The sequence below is a fragment of the Scleropages formosus genome, chromosome 22, assembly GCF_900964775.1.
Source record: "Scleropages formosus chromosome 22, fSclFor1.1, whole genome shotgun sequence".
Taxonomy (NCBI): Eukaryota; Metazoa; Chordata; class Actinopteri; order Osteoglossiformes; family Osteoglossidae; genus Scleropages; species Scleropages formosus.
This window is the reverse complement of record NC_041827.1, coordinates 5,692,498-5,712,518: the sequence shown is the minus strand read 5'-3', so window position 1 is coordinate 5,712,518 and position 20,021 is coordinate 5,692,498. Positions and strand designations below refer to the sequence as shown.

Here is a 20,021-nt window from a genome sequence, read left to right as displayed (position 1 = left end):
TCACCTTTCCGCAGAGTCAGGTGTTCATCTGTGTTTGCATAACAGAAATGCAGGCTGCACCAAAATAAGAAAATGTGCAGGGCAGCAGCAGAAATGACATAATGTCACTGAGGTGAAACTGCCTCTCCATGGCTGCTCAGCTCAATGTCTCCTTCCCAATATGTCCAATAGGTCCCAATACGTCCCAATGCATCCATTGGGTCCCAAAACATCCAAAAGGTCCTAAAACATCCAATAGGTCAAGATACGCTCCAATGCATCCATTGGGTCCCAAAACATCCAAAAGCTCTTAAAACATCCAATAGGTCCCAATATACCCCAATGCATCCATTGGGTTCCAAAACATCCAAAAGGTCCTAAAACATCCAATAGGTCCCAATACGCCCCAATCCATCACCAAGTCCCACGCAGCCAGCAGCCTCTCTCTCTCATGCTCACTGGTGTGACAAAGAACACCCAACGAGAGCCAAAGTTGCATGCGACGTGAGATGGAAAGCAAAAGAAATACGAAACTAAAGGTAAACAATACAGAGGCTGACAAGGGGTGGACAAAATTTCCATCGAGCAATAGGGTATTAGCTTGGATCGGGACAGACCGAACAATTTGAGCACAGACCCACACAAATGGACTGGACCAGTTAACAGCTCTTCAGGAAAGATGAGCTGAAGCTCAACATTTCTCTTATTTTTAATTGCCAGGCTTTTGCAAAACTGGACAGTTCAAAATCAGCAGTGGAACATGGAAGGTGAATTTATTTAAAACTCACAACAAAGGTGAGACACTAGGGTCATTATTTAAGGGAGCATCAATTCAAACACTCATATAACTTAAGTGCACTTCACTGATATAAAGTCAGACACACAACCAAATGTGTTCCGAATGTCACGCAGCTTTGTGATTCCTAGAAACAGACCCAGGGACTGTCTGCGGGGGCCGGAGCTCTACCCATCGATCACGCCACACAAGTGAGCCTCTGGAAAGCTGTGGCAGTAATTGATCAAACTTTATCATTTACTGTCTCTTGAATCCATGCTGTAGTCTTTCAAAATTACACACACACACACACACACACACACACACACACACACACGTCTACAACCACTTGTCCTCAGTGGGGTCGTGGCGAGCCAGAGCCCAACCAGACAACACAGGGTGCAGGGCTTGAGGGGAAGGAGACACACCCAGGACGGGACGCCAGTCCATAGCAAGGCACCCCAAGCGGGACTTGAACCCCAAATCCAGCAGAGAGTGGGACCGTGCCCCCTTTCCAAAATTACAGCAAAAACAAAAAAAATTAATGGAAAAAACAGCATAAATATGCCTTCAGGGTGTGGACACAGCTTGTCCATCCACGCTGTTCCCTATGTGAAAAGGTCACGACTTCTTGCATGGACCCGATGTGGACGCCTGTGCTTCTGTCTTTGGCTGTTTATGTACAGGGTCTTTCAGTATACACACACACACACACACACACACACACACACACACACACACAGAAAAAAAAAGCCTCGACAGATGCAGCGTTGAAATGAACTCTCTGAGGAGTTGATTAAACTCAGGCAACTCTGCAGTGTCAGAAGGAGAGCTCAGCAGGCCGGCGGCTGGCAATGTCGCCCCAGTGCGTGGGTGTTCCTGCGGCCCGGGCCACCGGGTCCTGACAGTAATGGAGCACAGCAGTCAGACGAGTGCAGAAGGTGCCGAGATTAATTTGGTAAGAGAAAGAATGTGAGAGCAAAAGAGAAGAAAAATAAAGAGAGGGAATATGAGGAAAGCGGGGAGGGATGTACACAGAATGTAGATGAAGAAGTACACACCACACAACCATTACGAAAGCAAGGCAATTTTCTTTGTACTTAACATCTCATAATGTGCAAATAATAATTTTAAAAATACAATCAAAAAAGTGGGAGGACTAAAGCAAAATATATACAGTATATACACTCACCGGCCACTTTATTAAGTACATCTATTCAACAGCTCACTAACGCAAATATCTAATCAGCCAATTAAATGGCAGCATCTCAATGCATTTAGGCATGTAGACATGGTCACGATGTTCTGCTGAAGTTCAAACTGAGCATCAGAATGGGGGAGAAAGGTGATTTAAGTGACTTTGAACGTGGCATGGTAGTTGGTGCCAGACGGGCTGGTCTGAGTATTTCAGAAACTGCTGATTTACTGGGATTTTCATGCACAACCATCTCTAGGGTTTACAGAGAATGGTCAGAAAAAGAGAAAATATCCAGTGAGCGGCGAAAATGCCTTGTTGATGCCAGAGGTCAGAGGAGAATGGCCAAACTGGTTCAAGCTGATAGAAAGGCAACAGTAACTCAAATAACCACTCGTTACAACCGAGGTATGCAGGAGAGCATCTCCGAACGCACATCATGTTGAACCTTGAAGCAGATGGGCTACAGCAGCAGATGACCACACCAGGTGCCACCCCTGTCAGCTAAGAACAGGAAACTGAGGCTACAATTCACACGGGCTCACCAAAATTGGACAATAGAAGATGGGAAAAATGTTGCCTGGTCTGATGAGTCTTGATTTCTGCTGCAACATTCAGATGGTAGGGTCAGAATTTGGCGTAAACATCATGAAAGCATAGATCCATCCTGCCATGTATCAACGGTTCAGGCTGGTGGTGGTGGTGGTGTAATGGTGTGGGGTGTATTTTCTTGGCACACTTTGGGCCCCTTAGTACCAACTGAGCATCGTTGAAACACCACAGCCTACCTGAGTATTGTTGCTGACCATGTCCATCCCTTTATGACCACAGTGTACCCATCTTCTGATAGATACTTCCAGCAGGATAATACGCCATGTCACAAAGCTCAAATCATCTCAAACTGGTTTCCTGAATATGACAATGAGTTCACTGTACTCAAACGGCCTCCACAGTCACCAGATCTCAATTCAATAGAGCACCTTTGGGATGTGGTGGAAGAGGAGATTTGCATCATGGATGTGCAGCCGACAAATCTGCAGCAATTGCGTGATGCTGTCATGTCAATATGGACCAAAATCTCCGAGTAATGTTTCCAGCACCTTGTTGAATCTATGCCACGAAGAATTAAGGCAGTTCTGAAGGCAAAAGGAGGTCCAACCCAGTATTAGAACAGTGTACCTAATAAAGTGGCCGGTGTGTGTGTGTGTGTGTGTGTGTGTGTGTGTGTGTGTGTGTGTGTGTGTGTGTGTGTGTGTGTGTGTGTACACTTAAATGCAGACTGAGTGCAGATTTTCTTTTTTACAACTTTCTTAATTATGAAACAGCTTTCAGCAATTTGGTCTTTGGACATACAAAGAACACAAATAAGCAGGCAGTTGGTATTTAGGGTTAGAACTACTGGCTTTGGACCCAAAGGTTGCAGGTTTCAATCCCACCTCCAGTTTTAGTACCCTTGAGTGAAGTACTTATCCCTAAACTGCTCCAGTAAAATTACCCAGCTATGGGTAAATAATTGTAAGAAGCTTAACATTGTTCATTCTGGAGAAATGCATCAGATAGATGTCGAAGATTTAAAGGAAATATTTTTTCAGCCTAACCGCCCGTGTGGTTTTCCTCTCCGGACCCCTGAGTTGCGCACTGTAGTGAGATGGTAGAGTTCTGCTACAGAGGAAGAGATAAGCTGGAAATGGACCTGCCCAGAAGCTCCAGCAGGCTGATTAACCAGCCAGAGAAGATACCCACAGCAATTGCTTCCGGCCAAATGAGTGGTCAAACAGTCAATTATCCCCCCTGTGGTCCCACAAATGAGAGAGGAGGCCTGCTGGCTGCTGAGGTGAAGGTGGCAGTGCTCCAAAACACCTGAGCTCAGCCAAGCCATCGCAGCTTTGCCCTTGCAGGGGTTAGGTTCGAGTTTCCTTGGGGCTGCGTTTGGCAGGAATCCAGAGGCAAGCAAATTCCTTCAAACCCCAGAGCAACCACAGTGACCGCACGTGTTTTATTTACCTGTCACAGCGCCAGACCGGTTAAGCAAAAGAAGCAAAAAGCCAGCACGTGTCGGCAGCGTCCGTTCCGTCACACCACGTCTCTGAGGGAGCGGCTCGCCAACGTGCAGGGGGTGCTGCAGGTCAGGACGCACGATCCACCACACACCTGCACTGAGCTGATCTTACATTTATTCATTTTGCTGAAACTTTTCTCCAAAAAGACTTACAACATTAAGTTACCTGCAATTATTTACCCATTTATACACCTGGGTAATTTTACTCCAGCAATTCCGGGTAAGTACCTTGCTCAAGGGTGGGATTCAAACCTGTGACCTTTGTGTACCAAGGCAGCAGCTCTAACCACTATACTCCCAGCTCATCCCACTTGCTGTCTCCGTCATCCCGTCATACTGCGACACAGTCTGAGGCTGAATCACACCTTTCCAAGTCAGGAGTGTTTGCCCTCACACATACACACCAGCAAGTTAATTCAAATTCAGCTTGTTTTTACTGAAACTCACTCACACAAACAACAGTGGCTGAAGCTGCTTGTCCCGAATCGGGTCGCGGTGAGTCGGAGCCTAACCCGGCAACACAGGGCGCAAGGCTGGATGGGAGGGGACACACCCAGGATGGGACGCCAATCCATCACAAGGCACCCCAAGCAGGACTCGAACCCCAGACCCACCAGAGAGCAGGCACAGGCCAAACTCGCTGCGCCCCCGCGCCCCCCCGCTGAAAGTGACTCATCAAGATATGTTTCACCTCCCCATTAAGGATATATGTCTAAAGTGTGATCTTACTACAGAGGGCATAAAATGCTCTGCGAGGAACAACAGTCCAGCACCTCGTTTCCTTAACGAGCAGAAACCGGTAGCGTAGCAGTTAGGGCTGCTGCCTGAATCCGAACGCTGTAGGTTCGAATCCCACTTCCAGCTGTAGTGCCCTTGAGAAAGAAACCTGCCTTAAAATTGCTCCAGTAAAATTACCCAGCTGTATAAATGGGCAAATAATTGTAAAAGTAGCTGAACGTCGTAAGTCACTTTGGAGGAAAGAGTCAGCTAAATGAATACACGTCAGGAGGAGTTACTCAAAGGTCAAGTAACAGCCGCTGCCCACTTAGAAACAACTCAAGCGTTCAGATTTGCTGTGTGACATAGAGCAACAGCCGTACTCCTAAAGCCCGGGAACGGTCCCTCTTTTTAATGGGATGAATCACAATGACGTTCGGTAAGGATTCACTCAGCGGAAGCTGGATCTCTGGGTAGAAACAAAGAGCAGAAACGCTACTCTAAGGGTCACACCCAAGCAGAAGTACCCTATGGAAAGTGCTGACCTCTATCTTGGAAAAAGCTGACCGCTATATATCCATGTCCCTGTTCTTCCTGTCTCCGAATGTATCGCTGTTCCGCTGTACCTGCTTTCCTATGACATTTTATATAGGATATCACACACTCACACTGATGCTGTTACTGCCTCCTTTTATTTATGTATTATTTCCTTTGCACATCGTTTCTAAAGGTCATTTTGTTTTGCTGTAGTTAACAGCCGTACTTAAATCAATCTCAGCGTTTTGTAACTCTTATAACAACAACAGATACACATGCTTGCACAGTAATTAAATCCACAACAATAAGTGTGCTTCTTGCATACTTTAATGCTTAACACTTAAATTATGAATTTAAGACTTGCAGAAACTGAAAAATGTGTCCAAAAAAATACATCTGTTACTGCTCCCAGTTAAGGAGCTAAAATGAACACTTGTCAAAAAGCAAAGGCGTGAAATTAACCCCTTCGCCACATACCCAGGAGCACCAATGAACAGTCAGCAAATAAAATTAAACACTTAATAATTTATTTCACGAAGACGGGGTCAAGGGAAAGTACTAGGTATACTGTCAATGCCGGAGAGCACTGTACATTTTACTGTTTGTTAAAAGAGCACTATTCATTGCTGTTTATTATTATTTATTTAGCTCAGATGATTTTCAGTACTATATTTTGTCCTATGCTACTTATACAGTCATTATAACCATTATAGTACTGCTGCCCCAAGTTTCAGCAATAATGTTCTTCTGATTTCTCACCCTCACACTTAAACACAATTATTACCTTCAGTTAGAACAAAGCTAACTATACTTTGTAAGAATCTGAACTTTTCAGCTAGAGAGATGATCAGTTCTGCTAAAGGTTCGATAAAGCAAGATCAATTCCACCTTGAATGGATGGAAAAAAACACTGAGCTCCGCCAGCAACGACAAACCTCTAAGAGCTACCAAAGTGGTTCAATTAAGATTATATTTAATCAAATCCCACAGTCTAGGGCCCCTATGGGAATTAAGGTCTCGATACATGGCGGTCCTTCATAAGCAGGAATACGCGGTGATGAAATATCAGCGTAGCTCATCTAAATAAACTGGCTCATTAATGAAACCGCTTCACGAAGCGGAGTCCGAATGTGATCACCGCATATTTAGCATCACGGTGCCTTGGAGCCACGTTTCCTCATATGTGTGATAAAACCAAAAGTCTTTTTGATAGTGACCCCATACACAACCTTTCTAGGGGGAACACAGCCAGCGGTTCCAAAGTGACTCTGTGCCGATTCCTATTAATAACCGGAGGGGTCCTTGAGTAAGACATACTGTCAGGGGCATTAAACATCCGACTGCTGTGGCTGTCAAACAAACTGACAGCCGAGGACATTGTCTGTGTCTGTTTTTGATTCTACAGCGCCCTTGTGTAACAATTCCTTAAAGCTTATTATCAGACTGATGCAACTTTCTAAGATGTTGAGTGAGAAATCGTCTTTTGGGCACGTGTCTATGCTTCAGCTCATAAGAAGCAGTTCAATTTTACAGCGCTGTAGGGGTGTTTAATATTTTAATGTACATCCCAAGACGAGGCAGTGATATTTTATGTAAAAACTAAATAATGCCAATCACAAGAACAACCGCACGGAAAAATATAACGGATTATAATGTCAATACTGTATTTAACAGCTCGGTCAAAATGAGCCTCGAACGATTTGTTGAACTTTGAGCGTAAGTTAAACCCCGGATCCCCGAAACATCTCCTCAGATTCACTTAGGCCTGGAACTTATTTCCCCATCTAATATTACATTCCCCGCTCCTCCCCGAGATGGTATGGAGGTCAGCCAACACGGGACTAAAATAAACACTTTTGTTAACCTTGCAAAATAACGAACGTTGAAGGAATGAACGAGAGCGCCGGCTTCTCAGCCCCCTCACAAACGATCCGGGTTTAAAACCAAAAGAAAACAGTTCCGTTCATCCACCTGCTTCCTTTAAAGGTCTACACAGGACGCCCGACCTAGGGAGCATTAAATCCGAGCGACACTCGCTCATTTGAAATCTAGGCCAGGGCAGCGCTGCCATAGCAGGGTACAGCAGGGGCAGATTTAAAAACAAAAGATTAACTGTTTGTAAGATGGAAAAAAAAAAAACACACACGCAAACACACACATCCTATGCTGGTCACTTGGTCTCTGGAGAGAATCAGCATCAATCTACAGTACGCAACTGAAAATCTATTCATGTGTCTACTGATCTATAGGCTGGTGGGTTATCTGTTTCTTGAATATTAAGCTGTCTCTATTAATAAATGCCCTGAACTACACACTATTATTGATATTATTATTATTCTATTATTACTACTACTCCTCCGTTTACCCGGAGCTTTCATGCAAAGCGACTCGAAATTTTATCAATTTAATCAGTATCAATTTTATCAATCAGCACAATTCAGTTAAAAATATCTCCCTCAATTCTGTTATACCGTTGCCTCTTATCGAGTTAAACCAAGAGTCTTCGTGATTCAGTTATGCTACCGGCTGCCTGGTAAACAGAGCACTTATGAACACAAGACTTGGACTGTACTGATATTTATAACAAGGCAAACTAAAGCTCAGGGATTCTTTTCAAAGATCTCTACATATGGACATTTCATTTTAGCATTAAACAGGACTCCAGTCATTGGGATCCAACTTTACTCTTAAACTTACACAAATTTATGCTATGAGACACCGAACAGATTTTTACAGAAATACTTAAAAGTGCCTGTAAAGGCTATTTCTTAGCGGGAACAACTGAAGTGCTCTAATCCAGCCAGTAATTCCTTTAAAAAGAGGTTCAAAACCAAGATGTGTGTGTGATGTGCAGATGATGGATGGAGCAACCCAGCAGCGCACAGGAGAGGAGGGTGTCAAACTAAAAACAAAGTGAAATGAAGAAGGATGGGAAACGAAGAGAGGAAAATCTGGCCCGGGGATGAGGGGTATGATACAGCATGGGGGGGGGGTCACAGTGCAGTAACCTGAGTGGGAGCATGAGAGTGTGTGTTGGGTTGTGCTGATTCAGGCAGGAGGAGTGAAGGTGACTCTTCTCATCTGGCCACTCAGGGCACCACCTGATATTGATCCCAAGTTTCCGAGTCCAAAGCTCTCAGAGCATCTCGCCGCGGTCCCCACATAACCACTTTGCAATATTTGCATCTATATTAAAATGGCTATTTTTCAAAACTTTTTTTCCCAAATGTACATTTAACACTGGTCCCCAGGCCATGACCAACCAGCGATGCAGGATGCACAAAGTCTAAAAATAGCCCTCGATTAGAACCACACCCAAAAACATGAGCACTGCGCATAAGCAGGAGCAAAACAGCGAACGCAGAGCACAGTTCCAGATGCATCACGTGCGTTCCACGAGAAGATCACAACCTTCACCTTGCTGCACGGGAACACACTAGTCAACCTGGTCCAGTTAACAATGTGTTACTCCAAGTAGCTGGGCTGTAAGGACCGTATTCAACTGGTAAAGGATGGGCGTACCAGTAAGTATCACCCCTGCCTGCACCGATTCATTTGCAGCGTTCTGCATATCGAAAGGCTGCATGATCAATGTACGCATCGCAGGTATACAGTTCGGAGATCTAAAGGAGGTAAACGGATAGCAGCGTGTGCAGGTGGGCACAGAAAAACAGCAAAAGCACCTGCTGAAGCGGCGGGTCTCTCGCACTTAATTAATGATTCATAGCAGCACTATAACCTTGACTGCTGTGGCGGCCCAGAGCAAAGCACAGTGTGAGACGAGGGTCAGCACATGTGTCCTTTCAAAATGAGCTCACTGTCACAGAGCAGGACACACACACACACACACACACACACATTGCACTTTCAATTGCTTAAAACACTGAAAACCGCCCACCATAAACCTTGTACAACCCATACATATACATACAAAGTCAATTTTAAACAAAAATCAAATTGAGAAATGATAATAAAGACCAAGATAATTACTTGACATGATGAGAAAGTATATATTAGATTGTTTAAATGAAACATCCTCCCCCTTGTTTATTTAACGCCGACATTAAACTGACTGAGGGCATTTAATTAGTTACTTTTGTTTCTCTTCATTCCGGAATGATATGATATATATTATATATAGGGCACTTACGACCTCGGAGACACATCGCAGGGAAAATATCATGTATCGAGCATTGATTGAACAAACACCGCAATCACTGGGCATCGCGGCGTGAACTACTGCACAATTACCTGTTAAAGAAAGAAAGAAAGAAAGAAAGAAAGAAAGAAAGAAAGAAACTTGCAGGTTTCCATCTACAGCTTCCACTGTTTCATACCTGTATCTGAAAGAGGAATTAATTATTATAATAAGAGCTTTCAATCACTGCGCTCAAGTGAGCAGCATCCACCCATTCCCTGCCCGCACACGCTTGATATTTGCGGAAAATACTGACCTGCACTGGCGCTGACACACACACATTCTTTTCAGGCAGTTTATGCGCTCCAGAAACAGCCGTTTCAACACGTCTATATACATTGACCCGAGCGGCGCCGCGCGCGTGACCCCGACGGTCACCCACCCACTGTAAATTATGTCACGGAAAACGGCTTATCAAAGTATGGAAAACACTTCTTTGAATGCGCTGCGCGAGCGCTCCGCTTCCTCGAACACACACGACGCGTAAAGTGCTGTCAGGTGCTGGGAGACGTCTGCGGTCCGGAGGCGGACGGCGACGCGCGCGCGGCTCAGTTCATTCGGAGTCTGTGGAGCGGGAGACGAGATGATGAGAAGAGCGAGCGGACGGGCGCGCGCCTGCGCGCGCGCGCGAGGATGCTGCGCGGCGGAGCGCGAGACTCGTGATGATGAGCATCTTGAGAGAGAGAAAAAAGGGGCGGGGGGGGGTCAGTACATCTGACATCTGACAGCAAGGCTGCTGTTCGTTTGGAGAGCGTCAAAATACAGCACATGTGCAGCAGCAGCAGGGTCCCGCAAAGGAATATACAGCCCATCATGTTAGTATTTGCATCGTGTCCTATTATTTATTATAGACTGGCTCGCTACACACGAACGACGTGCACGCAAAACTATATATTATGTGCGCGTACGGTATAGATATAATATATATATACACACACACAGACATACTCATCATAATAATCATGTATTTCATTTATCGTGATGCGTGTGCCCCCCCTGCAGTGCAGAAGAAGTGGAAAGTAGAAATATTTCAAAGAGAAATGGAACAAATGTAGAGAAGCGGGGGGTCTTACCCTCATAGTTCCAGTTTCCTTTTTATCTTAGGCTTCCCCCTTGCTCATCTCCTCTTTTGCAATTCGACATCGACGCGCTGGGGCACCGCTGCTCCTCCGCTGGAGCCACTATAATAGCGGCTATTGTTGCGGCTATGGCAGCCCGCCGCTGTGAAGACCGCCTGCCGACTCCCGGTTCGAGAGGAGGCGGGAGCCGCGGGGCTGCTGGCCGCGCCTGGCGCACCTGAACACGGCGCGGGTCACACGGGTACCTGGCAGCGCAGCGCCGTGGCCACGGACGGACCCAGCGCAGCGAGCGGCTGTGGGGAATCAGCGCTAAGAGCGGGGCTACGGGGGACGGGGGGGGGGGGCTACGGAGGAATGGAAATAAAAAGAAAAAGAAGGAGAACCGCCCCCAGACTAAACGGATTGGACACTACTTAGGTAGTAGTGTGTTTGGTGCGCCGTGCACTGCCTGTGTGTGCGTGTGCGAATTGTTGCTACACTTGGCCAAATTCGCAGTCGTGTGGGAGGGTGCGGGACCGCGGGCGCCGCAAACGAACCCATCCCATGTGCGCCGCGGGCACTTAGTGGCGCCGTTACGCGCTGCCGCTCGTTCGTTGCTGCTTCTCTCGGACGCGGTTACACTGACAGCGGTGGCGGGGAGCGTCCCGGAGCCCGAGGTCACGGTTACCCACGTGTGTGTATGTGTGTGTGTGTGTGTGTGTGTGTGGGTCCTGTTTCACACGCCGCACCATTATTTCACCGCAGAGTCGAGGCTGCTCACACACAGACAGCATAACAGCCGGGTTTACCGTCGCCTTTCCTCCTTGTGTCCTTGAGTGTGAGCGTGAACACTATTTGGGCTGTTTTCCCACTTCCACTTTCATTCAAAGCGCTGGCACTTTGGCTCAAGGGCGGCACCCGCCACATTCCCATACGCTATAATTTAATCACACCATTCCTGCGCCATGCAACATGTCTCTGCCGTTCTATCGAAGTTCATAGCTTTGCTGGAGACGTGCTTCCAACTCTTTGGATCGCGCATAAATATGTTGAACTGAAGGAGTCTCAAACACACTGTCTGAAACCCGCTTGTCCAAGCGGGGTCGCGGTGAGCCGGACCCTAACCTGGCAACACAGGGCACAGGGCTGGAGGAGGAGGGGACGCACCCAGGACGGGACGCCAGTCCATCGCAAGGCACCCCAAGCGGGACTCGAACCCCAGACCTGCCAGAGAGCAGGCACAGGCCAAATCCGCTGCGCCCCCGACGTTATTGTCGTTATCGGGATTTCATGGGACGCTCCAAGGGTGGTGTTTAGACGAACGTTCCATTTCCCAGGTCCGATAGCCCGTGGCCTCCCCTGGTGCATCAGGTACTCATTTCAATGTGTTCTGAATGCAAAAGGGTTGTAGGTCTGGAGAACTGGCCTTCCCTAAACAGAGTAGGCCCACAGCTGTGTCTCACACACCTTCAGTGATCTTCTCCGAGCTTTCGTTCTGCCGCTGATGGGTCACTTGACGTTGATCACCTTATTAGACACTACAGTAAACAAAATGTAATACTTCAAACTGCGAAGGCGCATGGGAAGAAGCGATACTGTGAGAATGTAAGAAACTGAGCACTGTTCCTCATCCTTACTATATTTCAGTATCTTTCCACAATGCAACGAAGAAATGGGAAGATCAGTAATCAGAAAGAGATACATGTGTGTGCGTAACTGTGAAAAATCTGAAAGGGAAGAGTGCTGTATGTGGTTACAATGATCCAGATACTATATAATTAAGTCATTCTTGAAATCATACATGATATTATATCTGCCTATTCGATTTCATTGTTATAACACCTTTTCCTGAAAGTGTATTCCACTACTGTGCTATGCTAGACGTAAAAATGTGCTCGTAGAATCCAACTCAATTTGCATAACTTGCTTCATGTCAATCTCTAATACTACGTATTTTCCGTATTATGCTGAGGACGGTATTTCTCATGTGACCTTAAATGACCCATAACAATCCCCTGTGTTTGAAGCACTGGACTCTGGGAAATGAGTCATCTTGTACTTTGCTGACTGTAAACATCGAAGTGAGCACGGATTCACAAGAACTACAAGGTCCAGAAGTCTTTGCCACCGGAAATGTGTTGCGAAGAAGCGCGACGTTGGTTTTAAACATGGCGTCGCAGTCAGGGGAAAAGCCGAGTGAAGACGCTGAACATTTGAAAATAAATGCTAGCAATGGCGAAGAAGGAGAAGAAAGAAAAGTCGGACCCATTTCTTTTGGTTTTAAGGCAGTATCTAAGTTTAAGGGGTCTAGCACGAATCGTAAAGACTCCGAAAAAGAACTGGACTATTTAACAGGCGTTGAAGGGAAGGAATTGAAAAGGTATGTGATCAGTGTTACTTATTTAATTATTAGTTAGCTGGTTTGAAGACCTTATCTTATATTTACTTTGCAGCTCATGAATAATAATCGAGATAAACTTTTAAACGGTTGTTCTCAACATCTCTGAAGACATAATGACTGCAGTCCAGAGATTTGGTCATATTTTTGGAATTTTTTTAAGACTAACCTTCAGTTCTTAGCTAAGTGAGTAGTTAGTATGTGCTTTTAGCATACAAATTCATACATTCCCATGTGGGCAAACGCTCAGAGTCTTTTTCATTAGACGTTATGTCCTAGCTGCACTGTTAATATTACATTACATTTTTATTTAGCAGACACTTTTCTCCAAAGCGACTTCCAGTGAACTCTATGTAGTGTTGTCAGCCCACACACCTCATTTACCGCAGTGACTTACACTGCTAGATACACTACTTACAATGCCATTGTCAATGGGTCACTCATCTATACATCACTGTCAGTGGAACACACTCTCTCTGTCACTCACACACACTGGGGGGGGGGGAACCTGAACAGCATGTCTTTGGACTGTGTGTGGGAGGAAACCAGAGCACCCAGAGGAAACCCACGCAGACACGGGGAGAACATGCAGACTCCACGCAGACTGAATGGGGATCGAACCCACGTCCTCTCACAGCAGCGCTACTCGCTGTGCCACCCATCTCTATTAAAGTCTCTAAGTGAACTAGAACTCTTCCTCTATTTTCCACGACCTGCTTTACTGAATTGTCTCCCTTTACAGTGAAGTGTTGCTGCACAGGTGCAGTCAGTGCGGAGATGCTGTGGCACTTGAAGGTCACCTGTACTCTAGCTGCTGTCAGTATGGTACTTTCCTCTGTGGTAAAGCAGGGTGTGTAGGGTCCAGCTGACTTCACTCACTGGACAGTAATACTTGTGTACTGGACATTTCTACACTGAAGTAGTGTACAAACATGGGACAGCTGCTAGTTAGAGCTGGTCCCTTTTGACCCAGAGATTGCAGGTTTGAATCTTACCCCCAGCTGTAGTACCCTTGAGCAAGGTACTTACCCTAAATTGCTCCAGTAAAATTACCCAGATGTATAAATGGGTAGATTAATGTTGTAAGTCACTGGAGAAAAGTGTCAGCTAAATGAATAAATATAAACATTCAGTCTCCCACATTGTCTACAGCAAATTCAGCAGTCATTGCTGACCTGTCTAAATTATTTAAAGGATCTGCAGAAATAAGTTGTGAAAATACAGTTTGGGTCACTTGTAGTTTCTACTTCTTTGAAAAGTGAGTCTCAGTGACATTTTGGGGTAGTGGTTGGCAGCTGTGCAGTATGATGCCAGCTTACTCGTAGCGTTAACAGGATCTCACCTTTCAGGAATTAAAGCGGTATGTTTGATCATTTTGAGATGTATGACTTGTGCTGGAATCTTTGGTTATTTAAATTTCTCTGTCTCTCAAAGACTGCAGTGCAGCTGGGAAGGGTTGCTTTTCAAGAACAAAGCTGAAGGTTGATTTCTGTGCTATGTTCACAATAGAATTTCTTAAAGGCAGTTATATTTATAGTCCAGCTTTATGTATTACCTTGAGTGCTTTTGGTGCCGCACTGATTTTTGTTCACACAATGTTAGGAATACTACAGCAAACATTGGTATTCATTACATACTTTTAATCTGTGCTAGGACTTGGGGTTGCAGGGTTTCTAGCTGTCACAGCATCAAATATTGTATGGCTTCTTATTACCAGTTTGCTAGCCTTAGGTCTAATTCACCCTTCTGTGACTTCTTCCTTTTTGTAGCACGAAGCCAGTAGAGAAGCCCAAAGAGCTGATTATTCCCCTAATCACAAAGAATCACTGGTACCAGAAAGAAAATGTTGCTAAGGTGCCTAGAGGAGCTGAAGCTTCAAGCTTACCTGAAAGTCAGGACTCTGTGGAATCACAAGCTGTCAAAGAGCTCATTGAAGGTTGGTGTCCTTATTACATATACATTTGTTCATTCAGCAGGTGATTTTCTCCGAAGCATTGTACAGCGGTTAAAGTAGTTGCTCACTAACTTTGTCCATGGTGATTTACATTAGCAATTACACTACACAAAACTTCATACATCCATTCACCAATTTACGAAAACATAGTATACTGCAGGTACTAAACACATTGTGTAATGTACAAATTTCCCACTTAAATGCAGTAGTAATGTCTGAATCTAACTTCAGAGACCAGATTGTTTGACAGTCCCATTGAAAGTTAATCTAGTGATTTTTCTATCTTGTTTTCTTCCTCTTAAGTATACAACTGAGAATTTACTGTTGTTTCTCTTCTAAGAGAAGACTTAATAGCGTTCATACTTGCTGGTAACTTTTTAGAAAATTAGGCCTACAGCAAATCATTTGCAGCGCTTGTGAGCTGATGTACACCCTCCTACTTCCCTGTTTCAGAGTCTCAGAAGCAGCTGGAAAAGTGGCAGAATGGCTCCCAGGTGGATCTGAACCTCACCATTCCTCTGCTGATGCAGAATCAGGTGCCTCAGGGTTTTGAGGACGGAGACCACGTGAAGGTCGATCTGCGACCAGAGTCGGTAAGTTTTCAGTCTCACAAATGAGGCACTTAAAGGCTCAAGCATTTTGCCTGTTTGGTTTTTGCCTCATTCTTTCTGGTTTACAGCTAAGGACTGAACAGACTAGTTTTAGAATTAGAGGGACACGGGAAACATTGTTAAAACAGCCATAGTTGTGAGAATCTGGCTGTAGGCCATCTAGACCAGTCTGACTGCCTGAAACCTGAGTATGAGCAAGGAACTGCTGACCAACACTTCTCAACCAGTCAAACCAAAATAATATGAATTGTGGAAAACAAACCCTTTGTGTATGTAGAAGCAGGGAAGGGAAAAGTACATTTTTAAGAGAAAGCATATTTGGCAGTTTCATACACATGTGTTTGGTTGTCTGTATGTACCATAAAAAATGACAGGCATTTGTTTATTATTCTTTGAAACAACTGGATGCGGCAAGATAATTTCCATAAATGTTTAGTATTGGGATTGACTCCTGATCTACAATGAGCTGGCATCCAGTCCAGAGTATAACCTGCCTTTCAGCATAAGCTTCATGGGATACCTTCTGGAAGACTAACCCTTACGGGTTAAGCAGTTACTTTAAATGAGATGGATGGATGGTATTTTCAGACTCTGTGTGCGGTCTCATAGAAGAACGTTGCTAATAGAGACTGATAGGACAACACCGTGCTAATATCTGAACTGCTCTGTCGGCATATTCTGTGGCTCAGCCTGCTCCGTCTCCCTGTGGATTGCAGAAAAACAGCCTCGGTCCTCCCACTCTCCGTGCTGTCAACTTACATATTTATCACACAGCATCACCATGGAGCAGTGATGTGGCGTTTATGGTTTGTGTTTTGGTTAGTGGAGGTTCAAATTGACTGTATTAATTTTTGGAGTGTGAAAAGAGAAGATACTCTATTACTTCCAAAACCTGCTTTAACTTGGTACAGAAGTAGCTTCCTTTTCATCTGTTGCTTTAATAAAGGGAACCAAGTAGTGTAGTTGTTGAAGTGTACAATTTATAATTTGAAAATTGAAGGACAATGAATGTCCCAAGAGGAGCCTTGCGGTCATACAGTTAAGCATGGTGTTGGGCCTGAATTGCTCCAGTAAAATATCCTGCATTACAAATTGATCACATTTTGCAGATGGCTAATGGCTGTTTGCTTGGCTAAGCACTTCAGTATTAGCAGTACCTACAGTGCATTCAGAAATAGACAAAACCTCTACTGTGCAATTCTAAGGCATGCTTGAGATGCTTGGCTTGCTGTCAGTCCACAGAAGCAGACTATGAGAGGGTTCCGGTGGAGGCCTATGGCTTGGCCATGCTGAAGGGTATGGGCTGGAAGGAGGGAGAGGGAATCGGCAGAACCTTCAAAAAGTGAGTGTTGATGGCGACTATAGCAGCCTCATTACGTGCTGATGTAACGTTTCGCTGAATTGCTGTTGTTAATTATTTGATCTTTCACGTTTCATTATATCTTTTAGGCATTCATTTCCTGCGTAGTTATTTCATATATGCAACCAAATCATAGGCAGCGATTAGCATTTTAAAAAAGCAGCAGAAAGGCATTCGTCATGCAGTAAGTTAAAGGAAGTAAATTACTTTTTGTCTGTTGTCCATTTAAAGCTAACATGTAGAAGTCTCCAGTGCTTCCAAGCTGTAGTCTCTGTGTGACCGCAGCTGACTTCCTGTTGTACTGTACTCCCTCTACAGAGATGTAAAGCCCATAGAGCATCAGCTTCGGCCCAAAGGTCTTGGTCTGGGAGCGAACCGTTCTGCACTGAAAGACCTGGAGCCCAGTGGCCCCCGGCGCCCCCCCAAGCCTGGAGAGGAACGAGCCGAGGAAGAATTGGTTCTGGGTCCGGGTGGATGTGTTCTGCTGGAGACTGGAGCTCACAAAGATCATTACGGGAAGGTGAGCTCCCCTTTGTAGCATAGTTTGTATCCTGAAAAGGCAGCTAAGTTGTCCAGACAGGTATGGGGATGCTGCTGGGACAACGTGAGTTCTATGGGTTGTATACTTTTCTGTTCCCAGTCCTGGGCCTAAAGGGACATTTTCTGAACTGGAGCACTTTGCAACCAAGATTAGTAACACCAGCCTGCTCAGAACCCATCTGGGGATCCATCTACTGCAGACCGTGTGGTCATTCTTCAGTGTTGTGAAATCATAGGAACAGAGAAATTGTGTTTACTGTGATGTCTCTTCATCTCCTGTCATTTACATTGTGCCACAGATAGAAGGGGTCGACCCAGACAATGCTCGAGTCATGGTGAAGCTAGCGATTGGCGGGAAGACCGTAACGGTCAGCCAGTACGGTGTGCGGTTGGTCAGTCGCAAAGAGTATGAGAAAAACGCCAAAGACCTCAGTAAGTTGGCTGGATTAGTTCATCTTAAATTTTTTGTACAATCTAAGGCTGCTTATCTAACAGGATCCAGTAATCTCTGAGAGATAAATATTCACTTAGCAATTAATAGAGAGGTGTCTATCGTACGGTTTGCACACAGGCCGCTACAGCAAAGCCCATCAAGACAGAGAGAGAGAGAAGGAGAGACAGAAGGACAAACAGAGACAAGAGGAGAAGAATAGAGGCAGCGAGGGGGACAGGGTTCAAACTGACAGAGAGAGGGAGCGTGGCAGAAACAAGGAGAAGGACCAACGCAAGAGGAAACACCCAGAACCTGATTATGAAAGGTAGGGAAAAGATTTCCAGTCATGTTAGTCAAGGAAAAGTATATGAAAATTATTGGCAATAATGGTTTTATTCTTTCTTTACCCAAATAAATTCCTAACATTCTTTAACACAGGTCCTATTCCTTTTGCTTCCAAGTAACTGTTTTCTCACATTCTCGCTCTGCCCTATACCTTTGACCCTCCGTCCTCAGACAGAAGCCCCCTCCGTTGAAGGAGTCCCGCCAGCCTTCTGCCCCCTCCTGGCTACAGAGAGACCTCAGGGTTCGCTTCATTGACAAGACCTTCAAGGGCGGGAAGTACTACAACTCAAAGGTATTTTCATACTTGCGCACGCAAACTGTGAAATAGCAGGTGTACTTCCATTTTCATTAATGGAAATGGCTTTCAGGAGCTTCTAGTTCAGATAAGATAGAAAAAGGAGGCAGTGAATGGCATAGTACTTAGAACCAGCTACTTAGAATAACCATGGTTTGATTCTCCACTCTGGCAGTAGTACCCATGGTTAAAGTATTTACCCTAAATTGCTCCAGTAAAAATTAACTTGCTGTATAAATGTAAATCGTTGTAAGTAGCTAAGTATACAAAATGTTATATACGTAGCTTTGGAGAAATGCCATGAGCTAAATGAACACGTAAATAAAAATGTTACTTATTGCCTTGGTTTTATCCGACCAGTTAGGTTTGTGGGTGTAGGTTTACGCTCGGCAAACTGATTTCCCAATTACGCTCGCATATGCCAGGGTGTAAAAACTCTAGCACAAGCCCACTCACATAATATACAACACTAAAAATAGTATGAAGCACTTTACTGACTGAACCTTGGTGTCTTTTTAAAGAACAGCAGCAGCAACACATCACTTGTTTAAAATTAACAATCATTAGCTTCAGTTTCATATCTTTGTGCAGATTCTTCATTAAGTTTAAAGGTGTTTGAATTCTGAAGAAATCCCACACAGGTACATGTACACTTGCACAGCCACTTAGGAAATAACTTGGGACGAATTGTGGATACATTCTGCCACATTGAGAGCCACATATCTGCAGCAAGTGAGGGTATGAGTGTCACTTTTTCTCTCCCAGCACAGAAGAGTAGTTAACACTGAAAGAGAGGGTACAGTCTGTTTGTTTCTATGCACAACCCTTGTGGGAATAAAGGAAGCTTTGGCTGTGAACTGACACAGCTTGCTTTGTATTTATGCAGATGACCGTGGAGGATGTGCTGACACCAGATACCTGTGTGTGTCGCACAGATGACGGCAGACTGCTTGACGGTGAGTACTTGACCCTATGTGTGGGCAGTAGTCATCTCACTCTGCATTCACTTAAAAATACCCACACATTTGAACAGTCCCACAGATGACAGGTGTGTGTTTGTCATTTTACATGTAGATGTGAAGCAGACAATGCTGGAGACAATGGTGCCCAAAAGTGAGAATGACCTAATCATGGTAGTGCTGGGTGAACACCGAGGTCAGGTCAGTACAATCCCCAGAATCTTTTATTTTCAAATTGTATTAATTAATACAACGTTATGCAGCAGCTTCCATAACCTTGTTTTGTTTATACAACTTTAAATTCTGGCTAGTACCTTTCTTAAGGCAGCCTTGTGCTTGCTAGTCAGGGTATGTAAGCACCATGCTATTTGTTGTTACTACTTGCAAGGAAATTGTCCTTTATTGCCTCTGTCCTGGTAGCTTGGGCGGATCTTACAACGGGACAAGCAGAGGTGCCGAGCCATGGTGCAGCTGGACAGACATGAGGATAAGGTCTTCACCTTGGATTATGACTCAATCTGCCATTATGTGGGCGGGACCTACACGTGACCACCTGCTGGTTCATTCTTGTGAGATGGGACAGATGACTGTTGTGAAGACACTGCAGT

The 20,021-nt window shown here is 44.9% G+C and overlaps 2 protein-coding genes across 3 annotated transcripts in view; one reads left to right on the top strand and one right to left on the bottom strand.

Annotated features, from left to right (window-relative positions):
* Positions 1 to 10,815, bottom strand: part of magixb (MAGI family member, X-linked b) — a 47,547-nt gene extending 36,732 nt beyond the window's left edge. For both annotated transcript variants that reach the window (XM_029247933.1, XM_029247936.1), the window contains exon 1: positions 10,534 to 10,815. The gene's annotated coding sequence lies outside the window, so the exon portion shown is untranslated. The remainder of the gene's footprint in view (positions 1 to 10,533) is intronic.
* Positions 10,816 to 11,166: 351 nt separating this feature from the next.
* On the top strand, positions 11,167 to 19,987 carry gpkow (G patch domain and KOW motifs). The gene is made up of 12 exons (XM_018725240.2): positions 11,167 to 11,195; positions 12,546 to 12,898; positions 14,686 to 14,852; positions 15,324 to 15,463; positions 16,717 to 16,823; positions 17,160 to 17,361; positions 17,681 to 17,813; positions 17,953 to 18,139; positions 18,331 to 18,451; positions 19,341 to 19,410; positions 19,529 to 19,614; positions 19,834 to 19,987. The coding sequence occupies exons 2-12, from the start codon at positions 12,687 to 12,689 to the stop codon at positions 19,960 to 19,962; spliced, it is 1,554 nt and encodes a 517-aa protein (XP_018580756.2). The 5' UTR covers positions 11,167 to 11,195; positions 12,546 to 12,686; the 3' UTR covers positions 19,963 to 19,987.
* The last annotated feature ends 34 nt before the right edge of the window (positions 19,988 to 20,021 follow it).